Source organism: Acomys minous (genome assembly GCF_964271855.1).
Source record: "Acomys minous genome assembly, chromosome: 6".
In the NCBI taxonomy this organism is placed as follows: domain Eukaryota; kingdom Metazoa; phylum Chordata; class Mammalia; order Rodentia; family Muridae; genus Acomys; species Acomys minous.
In genome coordinates, this window is record NC_140487.1 from 54,300,213 (window position 1) to 54,317,933 (window position 17,721).

Sequence of the window (17,721 nt, forward strand, 5' to 3'; positions counted from 1 at the left end):
CAGTAGCTTAATGAAGAGCCTTAACAAGTTTGCCGTCATAGGACTGTAAAGTTCTGGAGTCTCCACTACCGTCTTGATGCCAGCAATTTCATTCTGAAAGAGCTAAACTGTAATACTCCATGGAATAAACTCTTTCCACACCCTGGCCTCGCACACAGGACTCACCCTAAAGCACGGTAGCCATTCCTGAGAGAGGAACTGGACCTTTGGCCTCAAGGTCCCTCTGTTCTCTTTCAGAAGCAAGAAGCGCCTGGACTGACCTGCCCGCTGCAGAACCGAGGCTACCTGCTGGACGCTGAATGACAATCATTCTATTGCTTTTTTTTTTTTGAGACAGAGCTTCATAAGTGAACCTGAGCTCACTGGTTAGGCGTGACTGACTGGCCAGGAGGCCCCAGGAATGCTCCTGTCTCCACCCTAGGGCTAGGATTAGAGGCAGGGCAACAGTCCATAGGTACTGAGGTTCTGAAGCCAAGTTCTTATGTCTGTGAAGCAAGCACTACATTGGCTGGGACATCTCCTCAGTCCCACTAATATTCAATTTTATGCACCTCTATGTTGTTGTTATAACAAATATATGCATAAGTATGTATGTATAATATACATATACCCGCTGATCATTTTATGATAGGAGTGCATGCTGAGAAGTGTCTGTTAGGTGATGTGTGCTTGTGAAAACTTCAGAATATACATACATGAACCTAGATAGTACAGTGCAGCACGCACATGTGCTACATGGACCATGCAGATGGTATAGGATGTCCCAGGCCCCGTCCATTTTTGGCGGAGGTGCCATTATGTGAAAAATGATCACAGTGATAAGCAGATAAACATATACATGGAAAAGCTGAGGCTTTAATTTTTGAGACAGGGTCTCATTATGTAGACCTGGCTGTTTTAGAACTCACTACTGTGTAAATAAGACTGGTCTTGAACTCATAGACGCCCACCTGCCTCTACCTCCAGAGTCCTGAGACTACAGGTATAGGCACTGGGCTTAGTCTATATTTCTAAACAAGTAGAAAAGACGTCTTGAGTACTTGCAGGCTAAGAGTTGGCTTGCCTCTGGACACCTGGACTTTACTTCTGAATGCCACCCACCCCTTTCAGAGAAGCCTCTGCTCTTGTTAAGCTGTGGTTTCCTTATAGACAAGGCAGAGACGACAGGAGTGCCTATCTGTCAGGGATGCAGTGGGAACCTGAGAACCAGCAGCTCAAAGCCCGGGGAGGGGCAGGTCCTCAGTGAACAATAACAGTAATGGCAGCTTCAGCAGTGACAGCAGCACTTATGACTGGCACCTAGCAGTGAGCCTGAAGGAACACCTGCCTCGCCCACAGTGGGCTCCATCCCGCCACAGTCCATCCTTCTCCTAACAGAGAATTCTGAGCTAGACACATGATGCCAACAAGAGAGAAAGAGAGCTTGAGGTAATGGCCATCACCTGCCTTCATGACAGGAGCTGCCGGGTGGTAGCTGATGCTCAGACATGATCTATGCTTCTATAGAGTCACCTCGAGTGAGCAGACAGTCTGTGTGTTCATTTTTCAGCAGTTCATGTCAAATGCTATTACAGCCCTGGGGTGACGAGCAAAGAGCATAATTCATGGAAGTCAATACATTCGCCCTTGTTGCCCAAATGAGCGCTCGCATGCACACACACACACACACACACACACACACCAAATAAATAAATAAATAAAATATGGCCCCCAGTCTGAAAGTCAGAAGGTTCCCCCTCCATTTTGGAGCATTCCTAAAATGGGTCACACAGGTCAGTGGCTGTTGGAGCTTTTGGTCAGGGACAAGTGCAGAGTTTACCCTTTATTACAGGTATCTCTGCTCAATAAAAAGAAGATATGGGGGGGGCATTGCTTATGGGATTGTTCATGTGTACTGCACCCCCAGCAAGGATCTTTCAAGAAAGCAGGCAGTTAAAGACTTGCAGAGATCTTTGCATCATCGGTACTTACAGTATGATTTCCATATTGGAGGTTGGTATTCCTCAGCATCTAGAAGGAAGAGAGAGATCACATTAGACTGCATGTCAACCTGCCAGCCCACATCTTCCCGGGAGGAGGAGAAGGGGGAGGAGGGACAGCCTGTCAGCTGAACTCACATGCAACCCCAGGGGCCTCTCTACTCATGAAAAGAATGGGTCCAGGCATAAGGGCTGAACGTGCGTGGGTAACTTGTGGACCCAACAATCACTTCTATGACAGAATACCTTGCTTAATAATTTTCAGAGTCCAGTAAGTTAAATGAAAAAGAACATAAAGGCAATTAACTTGATTGTCCTCTCTAGTAATCCTTTCCAAATATATTTATTCAACGGGGCATAATAAACACAGTTTATCTCATAGTTCCTAGCCAGATCTTTAGTCCATTTATTAAGAGGGCAGGTGCAAAGTGGCAGGTGTGCAATAGTAGATGTGGCAAGTCGTGCAGCCAAAGCCACGACACTCCGAAAGCCCTGAGCCTGACAGCGGAGACACTGATAATGCTATTGGGATTGTATTAGCTCCCTGAATTAACTCCAGGATGGGACTTAAGACTATTTCCAGGAGAAGCACAGCAATTGCTAGTGACAGATGAAAACGTTACAGGAGAGGGGGGAGTTACTCTTCAGCACCCTCAAAAACAAGCAAGGGGAAGCAATGGCTGCTCCTTTAGCTCCTGGCCCCGTGTAACAGCTGAGCTAACTCTTCCTTATAGTGTCCTGTGTGCTCATAGCTATGAGCCTAAGAAAGCCTATGCCAGCCTAGACAGCCAGGGGAGGAGAGTTTGTCTCAGTATAAGTATGGCTCAGAAGGAAGCTTGAAATCTGTAATTTGGTAACTTTAGGTAAACAAGGCCTGCTGTGTGCTCCCCAATTCCAGCCTCAGCTGCCCTGTTCTGTCCCCATCCTTGGGTTTCTATCCTGTTAGGACTTCCCTAATTTTGGAAGGATACTATCTAAGAAAGTTTTTCTCTCTGAAGAAAAAAAATATGTGTTATTATTGATCAATCAATACCAACTCCAAAGTAATAAACTTTTCACTCAAATCCTAGTCAGTTACACTAATTCAGCTTAAATTAATTAATTTTACAATGAATATTTTATTCCTTTGGTCCATCACCTTACAGGGCTCAAAGGTCACTGTGTACACTTCAGAAACGGATACATAATAACACAGTGTACTGCTGACTTGTGACGAGACAAACACTGGCATTCACTCTTTAAATTCATGTTTATTTATTTTATGTGTATGAAATGTTTTGCTTGCATGTATGTATGTGCATCATATGTGCACCTGGTATCCACAGAGATCAGAACAGGGTGTCGAGCTTCCTGTTATGGATGGTTGTGAGCCATCATCTGCATGCTGAGAATTGAACCCAGGACCTCTGCAAGAGTAACCAGTGCTCTACACCTATGAGTCATCCCCCTAGCCCGCTGGCATTAACATTTAATACTTGTGGCAAATGAGACAACAATATCTCATAATAATATACTATTAACCTAAATAGCTGCTTCATTTCATCCTATTTGCACCATAAATTAATGCTAAACATTAGCACAGATGCTTATTAAACACCTTTAAAATCAAATAAACCAACTTGCCAAGTTTTCAACAATATTCTTTTTTTATAAGATGTATTTCTTTATTATGCATACAATGCTCTGCCTGCATGTACACCTTTCCGCTATAAGAGGGCACCAGATTTCATTATAGATGGTTATGAGCCACCATGTGGTTGCTGGGAATTGAACTCAGGCCCTTTGGAAGAACCATCCAGTGCTCTTAAGCTCTGAGCCACCTCTCCAGCCCCGACAATATTCTTAAACCATCCCTCACATGTTTTTTGACTTGAAAAGCCAGGTCCTGTATGCTTGAATGTGGATAACTTCTCCAAAAATATTCTTCAAAGACCAAAACAAAAGAAAAAAAATCAGCACAGGCAAGTACACACACACATATCGGAGCCTGCCCACATACAGAATAACATATATACACATAGCTATTATGTAGAAATTAAGAAATACTAAGACATTATATGTAGGGAGAAAGACTATCTACCTGTAACATTTTATTTCATGTAAGATTATTCTGTGACGTAAGCACAATCCCCCCCCCTCCCCCCACACACACATACACACACTAGATGTAGTCAAGATTGTTCAGTACCTAAGCACTACTTTCTGTGGCTTGAAGAGAGGTTCTGAGGCACAGGAAGTAGCCTCTTGTGTAGACACAGTCCTGAGCATGGCTTAGATCTGCCAAGATGTTCTCATGCCCGTGTAAACTGGACAGCCTCGCCATCCACAGACAGGCTCGTCCTGAGGACAAACTAGCGTGGCGTTTCATCAGGTACAGCGGCCCCATTCACTTTCATGCAGGCTGCCCTACTTGCTCCGGAAACATTTTTCCTTTGCACTTGCTTCCTGTTGTTCAACACACCTCAGAGATGAAGAAACTGAGGGTCTCAACAGCCCTGGCCTGAACCTGCCAACATCTTGGTCCTGCCTGTGGATTAGACTCCACTGTGGCCGGCAGGGCCCTGCTCTGTCTGGAGCCTGCGCCCTCTGACTGCACTGCAATCGTTTTCCCATCCCACATCTCACCCCGCCCCACAGCCTCTGTGTTCTTAGAACAAAATGGCTTTCCGAGTTTGTGCCTTTGCTCTGTGCACTGTCTTCCTAAAATGCTCACTAATAGGTCTCGGCATGGCTCGTTTGCCCCATCATGTGGGGTGCAGCCCAAATGTCACCTCCTACGGGACTTGACCTTAACCCAGTCCCTCTCATATCACACAGCTTGATTTTCCTCATAGCCTCTATTACCGTAGCGATTGCTTATTGATTGCTTTTTTATGACTGGGTCTCACCCCACTGTTTGTCAGACTCCATTAAAGCAGGAGCTGTGTCACACTCACTCCCTTGGCATAGCCAGCCCTTAGAAAGGTGCCTGGCTTATACCAGGCCCTCAGGAACAAACCAGAGAAGCCCTAGCGGGACAGTGACGGGCACAGCTGCCTCCTCAAAACCTAAAATAAAAACATGTTAAATAAATGAAGACATTTATGAGGCTGGGAGGGGTGATGTAAGCCTTTAATCCCAGCACGCAGGAAGTAGAGGCAGCTGAGGGTTATTTAAGAGTTCCAGGCTGGCCTGCTCTATATATTGAGACAACTACCTAAAAAAAAAATAAATAAATAAAGTGTGTGTGTGTGTGTGTGTGTGTGTGTGTGTGTGTGTGTGTGTGTGTGTGAATGAACTCTTAGGGTGCAAGGCCATTTTCCGACAAGCTCTTCTGAGTGGCATGAAACACACAGACAGTCTCTGCCTCCTACACTGAGCCCCTAGGGTTTCACGGGACCTCACTTAGATAGTGACTACATGATGAGAGAGAGAGAGAGAGAGAGAGAGAGAGAGAGAGACAGACAGACAGACAGACAGACAGACAGACAGACAGACAGACAGACACAGACAGACAGACAGACAGAGACAGACAGACAGCGACAGAGAGACAGAGACAGACAGACAGCGACAGAGAGACAGAGACAGACAGACAGACAGACAAAGAGACAGAGACAGACAGACAGACAGAGACAGACAGACAGCGACAGAGAGACAGAGAGACAGAGAGACAGAGAGAGACAGACAGAGAGAGAGACAGAGACACCGCTGTGATCTGCATAAAGTCCCCTGATGCGGCTGTGGCGGGCTGCTATTACTGTGTCACTGTGATGTCACCCTGTCCAGATTCTTCCCAGGTGGCTCACTGCTATTGTCTTCCACTCTCTCCACTGCAGCCATTGACTGTCTCCATTTTGTCAGACCTGAAGCCTGTAATTAAGTCCCAGGGCTGTTGGCATGGAAGTTTTTTTCTTTCATATAAAAGAATTCAAATTGAGAGGCCATTTGTCATGCTTCAGCGGAGCGACTGTAATTACCTTGGCCTTCGAGACTTGTCCCACAAACCCCTCCTGTACACGGCTCAGAGGCCATGGTCAGGGGACGAGCACATGATACTACGTCATAATACATCCTTGGTCAACTCCAACACCACCTCACTAACAGGAAAGCTCTTTGCTCCGACTGCACTCGACACGTTTCCATGATCTAATTCACTCTTTGATGACGGCCCTCACTCCTAAATCAGATGATACGTTTTACTTCTTTCTCCAGTAAGCTCTCAGAAATCTCATGAAGCTGTTCGGGTAGCCGCAGATGACCTTGAACTTCTGGTCCTCTTGCTACTGTTGGATTATAGACATTTGGTGTTGGGGATCGAACCCGTGACCTCCTGTAAGCTATCTAATATGCATTTTAATAACTCAGTTACATCTTCAGTCCCACTTTCCCTTTACCACTTGGAGTAGAGCTTCAAGGTCATTTAGTTTTCCTCTGTTACTTGGAAAATGGGTGAAATGAGACACAGAAATATTAAATGGCTTCCTTGAGGTCATAAAACAAGTTAGAGGCAGATGTGGGCACTGGTGTTCGGGACCTGGATGTATCCGCCCCCCTCACTGTGAGCCGTCAGGCTGCTTACCTAACCTTTTGGAGACTCAGCTCTTTAACCTACCAAAAGAGCATAAGAATCTCCCCCCAACAAAAACCATTATGACAATGGAAGGGGTTGTGTGTATAGAAGATTAATCTCTAAAGAGAAAGCAAGTATGATTCAAGTCAGTATAGCCAGAGAAGAGACTGAGACACACAAAGGAAGGGTAGGATTAAAAAAAAGACGATGCTCCAACCTTATAGAGTTTTGAGTGATTATTCAGGCAGCAAACTGTCTCTGTCATTTTTTTTTTTTCACTTTGGAAGCTGCTAGCCTGCACTGCTGGTTTACTGAGGTAATTAATTTTATTCCTTCTCAAGTCTCTCTGATGGGGCTGAAGACCAGATAGTTTAGTTTCACAATTAAGCTTAGTTGTTTAGGGGTTAAGAGGTTTCTAGGTCTAGATAGATGTTTTAAGTTGATAGAGATGAGATATGATAGATATTGATTTCCATTTGGAATTTTAGACTCACCAAGATAGGAAAGATGTTTTCTTCAAGGTTGCCAAATACAAATACCCGAAACACTATGAATGTAACATTAATGTAATTCTTGACTTTTTGTAGTTCTTCTTGCTGTATGTAGTTTATTTTTTGTGTGTAATAATATAAATGTATACACAAAAATTTAAAAATTTAAAAAGAAGAAAAAATATGCTTACCAAAAGACACAAAAGAGAGAGAGAAAAAAAAAGTAAAAGGGCCGGGGGGCTCGGTGGGTAGTGAAGGATGGGCACGTGATACACTATGAGAACAAACTAAAATGCTTTCTTTGCCTTTAAAGTAAATTCTATGCTTAATGCTATCATTATCTTTAATGACAGGAAAATATCCCTGCATGTTTACTAATAAAATTACAAAGCAATCAATTAATCAATTTATTGTTAAGGAGAGGATGTTTTTCTCCTTCTCAGATACCATCTGGTCTGCAGCCTAGACTCTCAGAACTCAACAGTTTTCCTGCCTTAGACTTCCAAGTACTGAGATTACAGACATAAGTTATCACCTCTTGGTCTAGTGTGTGTGTGTGTGTGTGTGTGTGTGTGTGTGTGTGTGTGTGTGTGTGTGTGTACTACATGTATGCTCATGTGGGTGCACATGCGTGAGGATGTATATATGAGCATGTACTGTGGAGAAAGAGGCCATCTTTCAGTGTATTTCTTTGATGACATCTGCCTTGGTTTTGAAATGGTTTCTCACTGGTCTGGAGCGAACCACACAGGTACGGCTGGCTAAATAGTGAGCCCCAGAGCCCTGTCTCTCTCTGACTCCCCAGTGCTGGGACTGTAAAAGTAGGTTGCCATGCTTGGCTTTTTGAAAATGTGAGTTTGAGGGATCAAACTCAGATTCTCTTGCTTGATGACTGAGCTATCACTCAAGGAATAAACAAACAAACAAATAAACAAGGAAATAAATTCATATCCCCAGAAACACAAAAAGCCATTAGATCTTGTATTGAATGGCTAATCCTACCTTTTCTCTGATTGCTTACCTGAATCTTCCAACTGTCTGTTTATGTTTATATTGCTTATATAAAAATGCAAAGGAGTGGGAATAAATTAGAACGAGTGCTAGGCTTTTCATTGTTATTTTTGTTTTTCACACACTGCCTAAATGAAGCATCACCTTAAAGAGAAGCTGCTATAACAGAAGCAACAGAAACAGCTCTTATTAACAGGGACAGTGCTGGTGATGACGCAAGAAGAACAGAGGGTGACAGAAGGACAGCACAGAGCCAAGCCTACCACTCCAGCGCAGCTTTCAAAACAAAAACAAAAAACAAAAACAAAAACCTGTGACATAAGCATGAATCAACCATTGCAGGCAGGCTGGGGAGCAGCTATCTCTTCTCATTCACAAGGGATAAAAGTGGAAAAAATTATATGGATGCTTATAAAATGATCCAAAACAGGGAATAAGACCAAATGAAATCATCTCTAAAGATTCTGAATAATATTATGAGGAAGAGAGGGGAAGGGAAGGGGATAAGAGGGAAAGGGGGAGGGGAGGAGAGAAATGGAGAACAGGAGAGGAGAAGAGAGGAGAGGAGAGAAGGGGAGGGAAGAGGGGAGAGGAAGGGAAAGGGGAGGGGAGAGGAGGGGAGAGGAGGGGAGGGGAGGGGAGAGGAGGGGAGGGGAGAGGAGGGGAGGGAAGAGGGGAGAGGAAGGGAAAGGGGAGGGGAGAGGAGGGGAGAGGAGGGGAGGGGAGGGGAAAGGAGGGGAGAGGAGGGGAGGGGAGGGGAGAGGAGGAAATGGGCCAAGGAGGCCAAAGGGTACAAGTAGAACTTGAGAGTGACCTTAAAGAACCCGTTCCTGCTGAGTACCTGGGCAGTGAAGAGATGGCACAGGCATCATGATCTTTGGGGAAGGCAAATTCTGGGATTATGTCAGAGAAAGCTGTTCAGTATGTGAAGCAGCCTGTGGTACAGTGAGGGCCTTAGCATGCATGGGAAGATGTCATACCTCTAGATGAAGTGAATGGCAAAAATAACACTTCTACTGAGATCTCTCTAAACTTAGAAGTAATGTGAACTCAGGCTGAAGACAGGAAATGGAATAATCTAAAAGTGTGTCATTTTAAAAGTCTCCTACCTCCGGAAAACTGTGCCATTAATAGATTTGTGTGAATCTTTATAAGTTTTGCTCTGTGAATAGTTACAATTAAAGTATACAGAAATAGTCCCATACTACATATTAATATATAATTCTGCAGTTTGCTTTCTGAATTTTAATGTTACTTTTCTTTTTTTTTTTTTTCCTTACTTTTTTTAAGGCAAGGTCTCTTATAATCATTAGTCTTCTTCCCTCAGCTTCCTAAGTGCTGGGACAACACTTATGTGGTAGCACACCCAGTAACTCTGGGTGCTGTTTCATAGGTAAGCATTGTGTGTGTGTGCGTGTGTGTGTGTGTATGTATTTTTGTACACATGTATATATGTTTCTTTTGTTCATTTAACTAAAGAATAGTCTTAGTGTATGAGGTTCCTAAAATGTAAAACATTCATTTATGTACAATTTCCCAATAATAGAATTCAGGCTCCTGTTCACCCTTTGCCGATGAAAATAATATTTGACTCAACCTGTGTTGTATTTGAAACTCAGATGAATGAAAGACGTATATTTCAAACTTTATTTCAAAAGTTTTTGTTTAAATAGTTTACAGAAAAGTTTGTATTAACTGGAAACCTCAGAAATGTGTGCAAGAAAGCTGAGCTCCCCACACACTCACAGGCTGGTGTCAATCTGGATTTTATTCTGTGATGCCTCTAAGAGTGAACTATAAATTCACAGATAAGACTGTATTCATAGATAACCTGATGGAGACCTAGGAAGCTCTTGTGGAAACATAGCTGTGATCTGATGGGAAAAACCATGAGCCCTGTGTCGGCTGCAGCTGGGAGGCTGTGCATCCCAAGACTCACGGCTCCAGAGATAAGCCACTGTAAGGGAATAACCCAAGGAGCAAGCGTAAAGAAATTTGGGAACTGATTAATGAAGAAAAATGAAAGATGGCATGTGTTCTACTTGGGTAAGTGACAACCCAAGAGAAACTCTGTAAACATCTAGGCGAGCCAGTTTCCTTGCCTTGGCTCAGTGGAGGGTGACAAGAGCCATGGCAACACCCATGCCAGGCTTTGGAAATGAAATGAGTCAAAGATTCACTGGTTCAGAGAATGACCTAACAAGGAAGTTGGAAGAGACCTACCCAGGAGAATATTTCATATAAACTTGTATATTTCCATCAGGGGAATTTTCTGGAAAATAGAGGAGAGGATTGGGGGGGTCCCCCCTGCCATTCCCTTTCTCACAGATGCCACCCCTTTGCTGACACTTTTGATTTATGGCTGCACACATGTGCAAATGGGCTGCAGTGAGCTTTTGCCAGGGAACGTGGGTTAGAAACAGGTTTTTCAGTCAGTCCTGGAGCAGGCACACAAGAGAAGGCAGTTCAGGATTTGTAGTGTGATTAGCTTAATGGGCCCAGAGTGGGTTGGGATCCAAACGAAAGCAAACAACAGCAGGGGGAGTGGGGTGCTGCCTCCGTGTGCACTGCACTGTGTCTGCAACAGGACTGCCCATGCTCCTGAAAGTTTGAGGTGCATGCAGGGCCACAGGGCAGCCGAGCCATGCTCTGGTCAGACCGTAGAAGCCAAAATGGTGCCAGGCCTGATAAGCTGCTGCAGAATGCTGGATGAGCAGCTGTCCAGAGATTCCTTGCTAACACTTCTCACCTGCACAGATTCTCTGCATTGTCCTGAGAAATGAGACCTTTTGTGTAGCCTCTTTGAAAATGGCTTGGCTAAGAAATTAGAGTAAGAAACAAAGGCCTTGGTGTGCATCAGCCGTGGAGCACAGCGGGTGTGTTTTTCAATTATGTCTTTTTTTTTTTTGAGATTATAATACAATTACACAATTTCCCCTTTCCCTTTCCTCCCTCCAAACCTTCCCATGTGTCCCTCTTTGCTCTCTTTCAAATTCATGGCCTCTTTTATTAATTGTGGTTACATGCATAGATGTTTATACATACATATATATACACACATATGTATATATTTGTATATATCCCTAAATATAACCTGCTCAGTCTGTGTATAATGTTACTTGGATGTGTGTTTTCTGGGCTTACCATGTGGTATTGATACCCAGTTGGAGTGTTCTTCCCTGGGGAAGGCCGGTCTCCTGCTGTCAGCATTCCTTAGTTGTCTGCAGTTCTTGTGTGAGCTGAGGCACCATGGGCTTTTCCCGTCATCCGTGTTAGCACGTCTATCTTTGTGTTGCTTGCTCAGCTGCTCATGTTTAGGTAGCCATGTTGGTGAGACTTTATGGGTTTGGCTCTGGACATTCCTAGGAAACCCAAGCTCACAGAAAACTCCTTGATCCTCTCACTGTGACAACCTTTGCACTTCCTCTTTCACAATGTTCCCCGAGCCTTGGGTTGGGGAGTTATTCTGTAACTCTCTGTAACTCTAAGTTTGTTTGTTTATGGTTTTCTGCATTGGTCTTGGTCTCAGTGGGTTTAACGGAGTGAGCTCCACTGACACACCAGAAGTTAATGGGACAATTCCCTGTAAGTTGCTAGAATTTTCTAGATCCTCAGGCTAGGCCTGAAGATAAACTATATAGAGATTGTCTAAAGATGATGAGGTGAGCTGGAGTTGGTGGACACTAGAGGGCACTGGGGCCACACTGAGCTTTTCTCCTGGGCCACTAGGGCTGCACATCTAGGCCTGCTGAGAGTCTTCCATTCAGCAAGTGTTTACTGAATAAATTCCAGGGGCCCAGCTTTGGTTCCACCGGGAGGGAGGGTTCTGGAAGCTCAGGGTGAACTGCCTTTGGGTGTCCCTTCTTTTCTCTCATAGCCCAGCCACACTGGCCTTTCTTTGGGTCCTGGGACACATCAAGTTAATGCATGTGGGGTCTGCCTTCTGATGGCCATGTGACCAGCTCTCTGGACTCTGGCTCCTCTGGACACTCTGCCCAGGCTGTGCACTGACTCTTTCTAGTTCCTCCTAGGGCTTTACTGTCTTGGGGCTATGTTGGCTGTGTGCTTATGAGAATCTTTGTTTCCATGTTATCCCCATACACTAGATGAGCAGCACAGTGAAAGCAAGGGCCTCATCTACCTTTCTGCTGTCTATATTACTTTTAGCCTACTGGGTCTCTTTTCATGAGTTTAGACAAAGATGTCCCCTTCAGGTAGGTGGCCCGGTAGCTGGACAGGACCTGCCACGGGACAGTGTGAAGATGCTTCTTCTAGGAGACATGGATCTTGGGTATAGCGTGTGTGTCCAGGCTAGGAGGTCCTACACTGGCTCTAGCCCCCACCTGTCCCCTGACTTGGACACAGATGGTACGATCTGCAATCCCCTGATAACTAGGGCTAGGACAGAGCAGGCACTCAGTCAAGTGCTGGCTTAATTAAAGACAGAAACTCATATTACACTTTCTGTCGTGGGACACAAAGGAGGAGGCAACTGGGATAGTATAAGAGTGTAAGGATGGCTACAGTGGTATCTCCCAGCCTTTGGGTGGTGGGTCTAGCCTGGGCCGTTCTGTCCCCCCTCTGGCTTTGGCCAGTTGCCTCTGACCTTGAGTAGCCCTGCCTAGGGCCCTGCAATAGCAGTCACAGAGGAGTATAATTTAAACACAAAGGTGAAGGTCCCAGAGGCAAAGATGAACACAAGTAATTTCTGCTACCATAGCACGCTGCATCTGCTGGAAGGGTCACTCCTAGACATGGAAGACGACAGCCACAAGGACTACCCTGTGGACAAACAGGCTGCTGGCACATGACAGACAGACCAAGGTATGACGGACAAGACACAGAGCTGAACTGTCCTAGCCTGCTGGTTAAGGCAGATGCTGGAATGGAAGGTGGGGCTCCAGAGTGGCTGGAGACCAACTTAGAGAAGTTAACATGGCTCAGGAAACCAGGAGTTAGAAGCAGAAGCTAAAGGCTTACCTTTGCACTGACGGGAGGGAAGAGGTAAGGAGGGAAGATACAGGGCCCCATGTGTTAGCCGAACAGATTATTCCAGTGTAGCTGTGAAGCTGGGTTAGAGGGAGAGGAGGGGACTGAGGGACGCTGAGTGGCAGTGAGATCAGCCAATCATGAAGTGAGGCCATGCGAGTTGCAGCCATATCAATGAAAATGGAGGCAATGAAATTCGACAGATGTTGAAACAGCAGGATGAGTAGAGCTTGGGATGAAGTGGCCCTAAGCCGAGAATGGGGGCATGGTGTTGGCATGTCAGAGGATGGAGAACTGTCTTTGGCCTCGGCAGTAGGATGGAAGGGGATTTCTTTCCTATAACTGGGCAAACCATGGAAGAAAAAGGCTTGCCACGACAGTGGCCCTCGATTTTCACTGCTGGAAAGAGGCGGTGATGGGACAGCCAAGCAAACACATCTGAGTGGTCCACAGCCCAGACAAGAGCCTGGGCCTGAGCTTCTGTGAGAGAAAGCCCCACAAGCATCCAGTGGCTGCAGACGGTGAAGTCCAGAGCATGGCAGCAGATGAATGCTCAGCGCAAGGCAGGGGGGGCCTCTGGAGAGCCTGGCAAGAACACACACACATGGGAGGTGAAAGAAGAAAATGAGCAGAGAGCAACCAGAGGGCATAGAAGCCAGGGCAAGGCAAAAAAAGGCAAAGCCTCTCAGAAGGGGGAAGTGGTGAGAGAGAGCGGCAGAGGCTGCTCCAGAGAGATAGGCAAGACAGGGGGCCAGCGCTGCAGCACCAGGAGGGTGTGGGAGGACTGGTGGTTTGTGATCTTGTGGTAGAAGCCACAGTGGGGGGAGATGAAGGGGAAATGGAAAAAAAAAAAGAGCGCGTGAATAGGGGCGGTGACAGAGAAGCCATGGCAATAAAGGGGGTAGAGGTGGGTTGCTACCCTCTTTACTTTCGCCAAACCACTCCTGTTCTCTCTTGCCCCTAGGGGGCCTCTTCCCACCCAGTGGCTCCAGTCCTACAAAATGCAGACTTTCCCAGCCCCGTGGCGCTACATTCCTGGTGGGTGATTGCTCTCTCTGCCATTACATGCTTCTTTTCCAAGCTGCCTCTTCCGAGGTAACCTCCCAGCCTCCTCTCTCTCTCTCTCTCTCTCTCTCTCTCTCTCTCTCTCTCTCTCTCTCTCTCTCTCTCTCTCTCTCTCTCTCCTTCCCCACTTCCCTCCAGCTTGCCTGCCTCCTTACACATTCCTTTCCCCAAAGGAATGTCTTCTTGGCTTTTCTCCAGAGTTCTTCTGGGCGTTCATTTATTCATCTAACAAATATTTACCTAGAGCTTAATGGCTTAGTTGGCACAAAATGTTACACTAGACGTGGGTGCTGGTAGTAAGGCAAGATGCAGGCTACAGACACAGGAATCAACTTGGAGTTCAAATATGTCTTCATTTCATTCATCTATCCATCCATCCATCCATCCATCCACTCAACAAGCACCGCCTCTCTATTTGCTAAACCCAGCCTCTGCATACATGTGGATGTCATCATAACAGGATATAGGGCATGGCAAGACTGGACTTTTGGTGCTGTAGGGATGAAGAAGACAAAGAAATTCTTTTAGCCAGTTTATTCCTTGCTATTTTTTGTTGTTTGTTTTGGGTTTGTTTGGTTGGTTGGTTGGTTGGTTTGGCTTGGTTTGGTTTGGAGGAGGTTAGCTTCTGGCTATGATATACTAAATTCTCATAAAGGCAGTCCTTAAGTCACTTAAGTCATCCCCAATATTGTTGTTACTGACAGGCAAAGGGAGATTTTTTTACTCATATTCAGAGTCAAATGGCCCTGAAGGATGAAGATCGGAAAGAGGATGAAGGATCTTCCACCAAAAGTAGGCACACGCCTTTAATCCCAGCACTTGGGACGCAGAGGCAGGTGGATTGCTGTGAGTTCAAAGCCAGCCTGGTTTACAAAGCGAGTCCATGACAGCTGAGGCGACACAGAAAAACCCTATCTCCCAAAAAGGAAAAAAAAATGTTTTTAGGTGCCTGGCATATTCCAGATTCTGGTGTAGACTTTTTATATGTGCTATCTTAAATATTTCTAATTTTTCTGAGTTATTTCTCCACCTACTCATACATCCATACCCACCTGCCCATCCAAAGCTGGAGCTATGACTGAGGCAGACTGGTCAATACCCTTTAGATGGTTCCTCCATTTAGATCACGTGAAGCTGCGAGTGGTTATGTAGGCGTTGTGGCAGGAAGAGTGAGGGGCGGGCAGCACAGCTCTCTGCGATAAATACTTTTATGTCCCAGAGAGGAGCAAAATGAACTTCAAAGAGGTTCAGCCATTTTCCCATAGCCATTTGGGGCAGTGGAATGTGGAATTCCAAACTAGAGCTGCCTTGCCTATTGATGTCCCCCCTATGGCCTGAGTCTCCCAGAAGGCTCAGCTATGCAGAAGCAACTGTGCAATGTGCACGTCCTGCTCACCTGCTGCAAGCATACTACATGGCTTGAATGTTGGGGAAAATAGCACAGAGGTAGAAAAAATTGTGACATTATTCCATTTTCTGCCATCGTTTAGAACAAAAAGTGAAATTGTACTAAAGTGGCCTTCCTCCTCCTCCCAACTTCCTTCATCTACACTTCTTTCCCCTCTCCCACACGCCCTTACTCCTCACATCTCTCCAGTTCTTCCTCAAGAGCCTTCCATGTCCCTGTAAGGTGCCAAGTCCCCTGTATGCCTTTCCAGGCCCCATCCTCGGCACACCCTCGGCCTACGCTAGGCCCAGCTTGTCATCTCACTACTGTACTGGCAGCAGATGACACTGAGTTAGCACAGCCATCCCTCACCATGGGCCACTCACATAAATTGGCGTAGTTAATATAATTGCAGTAATTCATACCAAGAACGGAGCACACATCAGCAGCCACTCACTCACTGTGACCCAAGCTTGCCAGATCACACACTTCATCTCATAGGCTACAAGAAGCGCTGAGGACCCTACACTGGCTTTTCCTCCACAGCTGGATCCTAGCTGGGGTCCCCAAGCTCTTGCTCCTAAACCCACAGGATACTGGGAGACAGCATGGGGTGTCCTGTGCCTGCTCCTCTCACAGTGTACTGGGGGGTGCTCACCCCTCTCAGCCCCCTCCACCCCCTGCAGTGGGCTTTGGCTTCTTCATCTGCCCTGAGGTGCCCTCCAGGTGGCATGTTCTACTTCCTACCCTGCTTTTTTTTTTTTTTTAAATAAGTTAACTCCACTGTGGTGGTCAGTCTTGGCAGCTTCCCTGGAGATGGATGGCCCGGGGTTTGCAATATGGCAAACACTCCTGGAAGAAATGCCTGAAAGATAAGACTATGTCTGCCTACAAAGAAGATTTGGGTGACTGAGGTCAGCGGAGGTTGGGTGACTTCCGTTTTTATGATATAGCCTTTAATTTCATTTGAATTAAAAGGAAATGGAGGAGAAATGCTGAAAGAACAAAAAGATGGGAAGGAGAGAGATAGAGAGGAGGGAAACTTTTACAAAGGTCGTTTACGATGACACTTTGTCCTTGCAATTGTGATTATATCTACATGATATTTATTAGTCTTCCATTAAATATATTTATTAAGTGGCCGCTGAAGGGGAGTAAAGCTATCATCAAATTAAGATAACTTCAAGTATATTGGTTATTTTATAGAACATAATTGGGCTCAAAACAAAGTAAATGAGTAATCTAATGGTAAGAAGATTGCGCTCTCGCGCTCTCTCTCTCTCTCTCTCTCTCTCTCTCTCTCTCTCTCTCTCTCTCTGCCTCCACCTCCCCCCTCCCCCCCGCCGTGTGTGTGTGTGTGTGTGTGTGTGTGTGTGTGTGTGTGTGTGTGTGTTAGGGATGGAACCCAGGACCTGGTACATACAAGGCAAGCACTCTGACCACTGAACTCTATTCCAAGCCAGAAAAGCCTTCTAGAAAATCAAATGTAAGACAGTATCATCTTTTCTGAAATGATCTAAAACAGAGGACAGATATAATGCAGCTCTAGGCACTTTATTCTCTACTGATAGGCTGTCATTACACAACAGTGCTATTTTTCTACATGTAGCACCTCATTTAAATGCAAAAGCTTGTGCGCAGGTGTATATATATATTGCACTGTGTAGACAAGTGATTTGGAGTGGCAAGGTGCATTCAGTTAGCCATGGAGCTGAGTAATAACACCAAGCTCTCTTAAAATCCTGCTGCTCACACTGGGCCCTTCACATCCATTCCATGTAAGTTCTCCTGAGCCTTAGGAAGTGGCAGCACTGTACGTTCCTTAGCATAGAACCCAAGTCCAAAGTTGGCCAGCTCAATTGTAGCCATCTGAACAATTACAGTCAATTCTATGTCATCAAATGGTCATCTTAGAAAGGCTGACCTATCATATTTTATCATGAGAATTAAGTACATTATCTTCACAGTATGAAACCTGTTGCTGGATTTCTCTGCAAGTTTTTGCATAGTTGGGCATCTGTAACCACTGTGACGGGACAGGCCGGTCTTATTGACAGGATTAAGATCTTGGGCTGGTGAAAGAACACACCTGGGGGTGATTGACTAGTGAAAAAGTGAGTCACCATCCAACAGGCTGATAGGCAGGTGGAAAGGATTAGGAGGTAGACGGCATCCACGCACACTTGCAAGCCTTCTTTCCTTTTTGGGGTATATCTACAGGTCACTGCTACCAGCACACTCCGGCTTCAT

General features: G+C 45.5%; 1 protein-coding gene across 5 annotated transcripts in view; it reads right to left on the bottom strand.

The window, feature by feature from the left end:
* CHN2 (chimerin 2) overlaps window positions 1–17,721 on the bottom strand; it is a gene marked incomplete at its 5' end in the record, with an annotated part of 258,748 nt that overhangs the window by 116,097 nt on the left and 124,930 nt on the right. For all 5 annotated transcript variants that reach the window (XM_084787591.1, XM_084787592.1, XM_084787594.1 and 2 more), the window contains one exon: window positions 1,972–2,010. In XM_084787591.1, coding sequence (XP_084643717.1) covers window positions 1,972–2,010 — 39 coding nt within the window. The remainder of the gene's footprint in view (window positions 1–1,971; window positions 2,011–17,721) is intronic.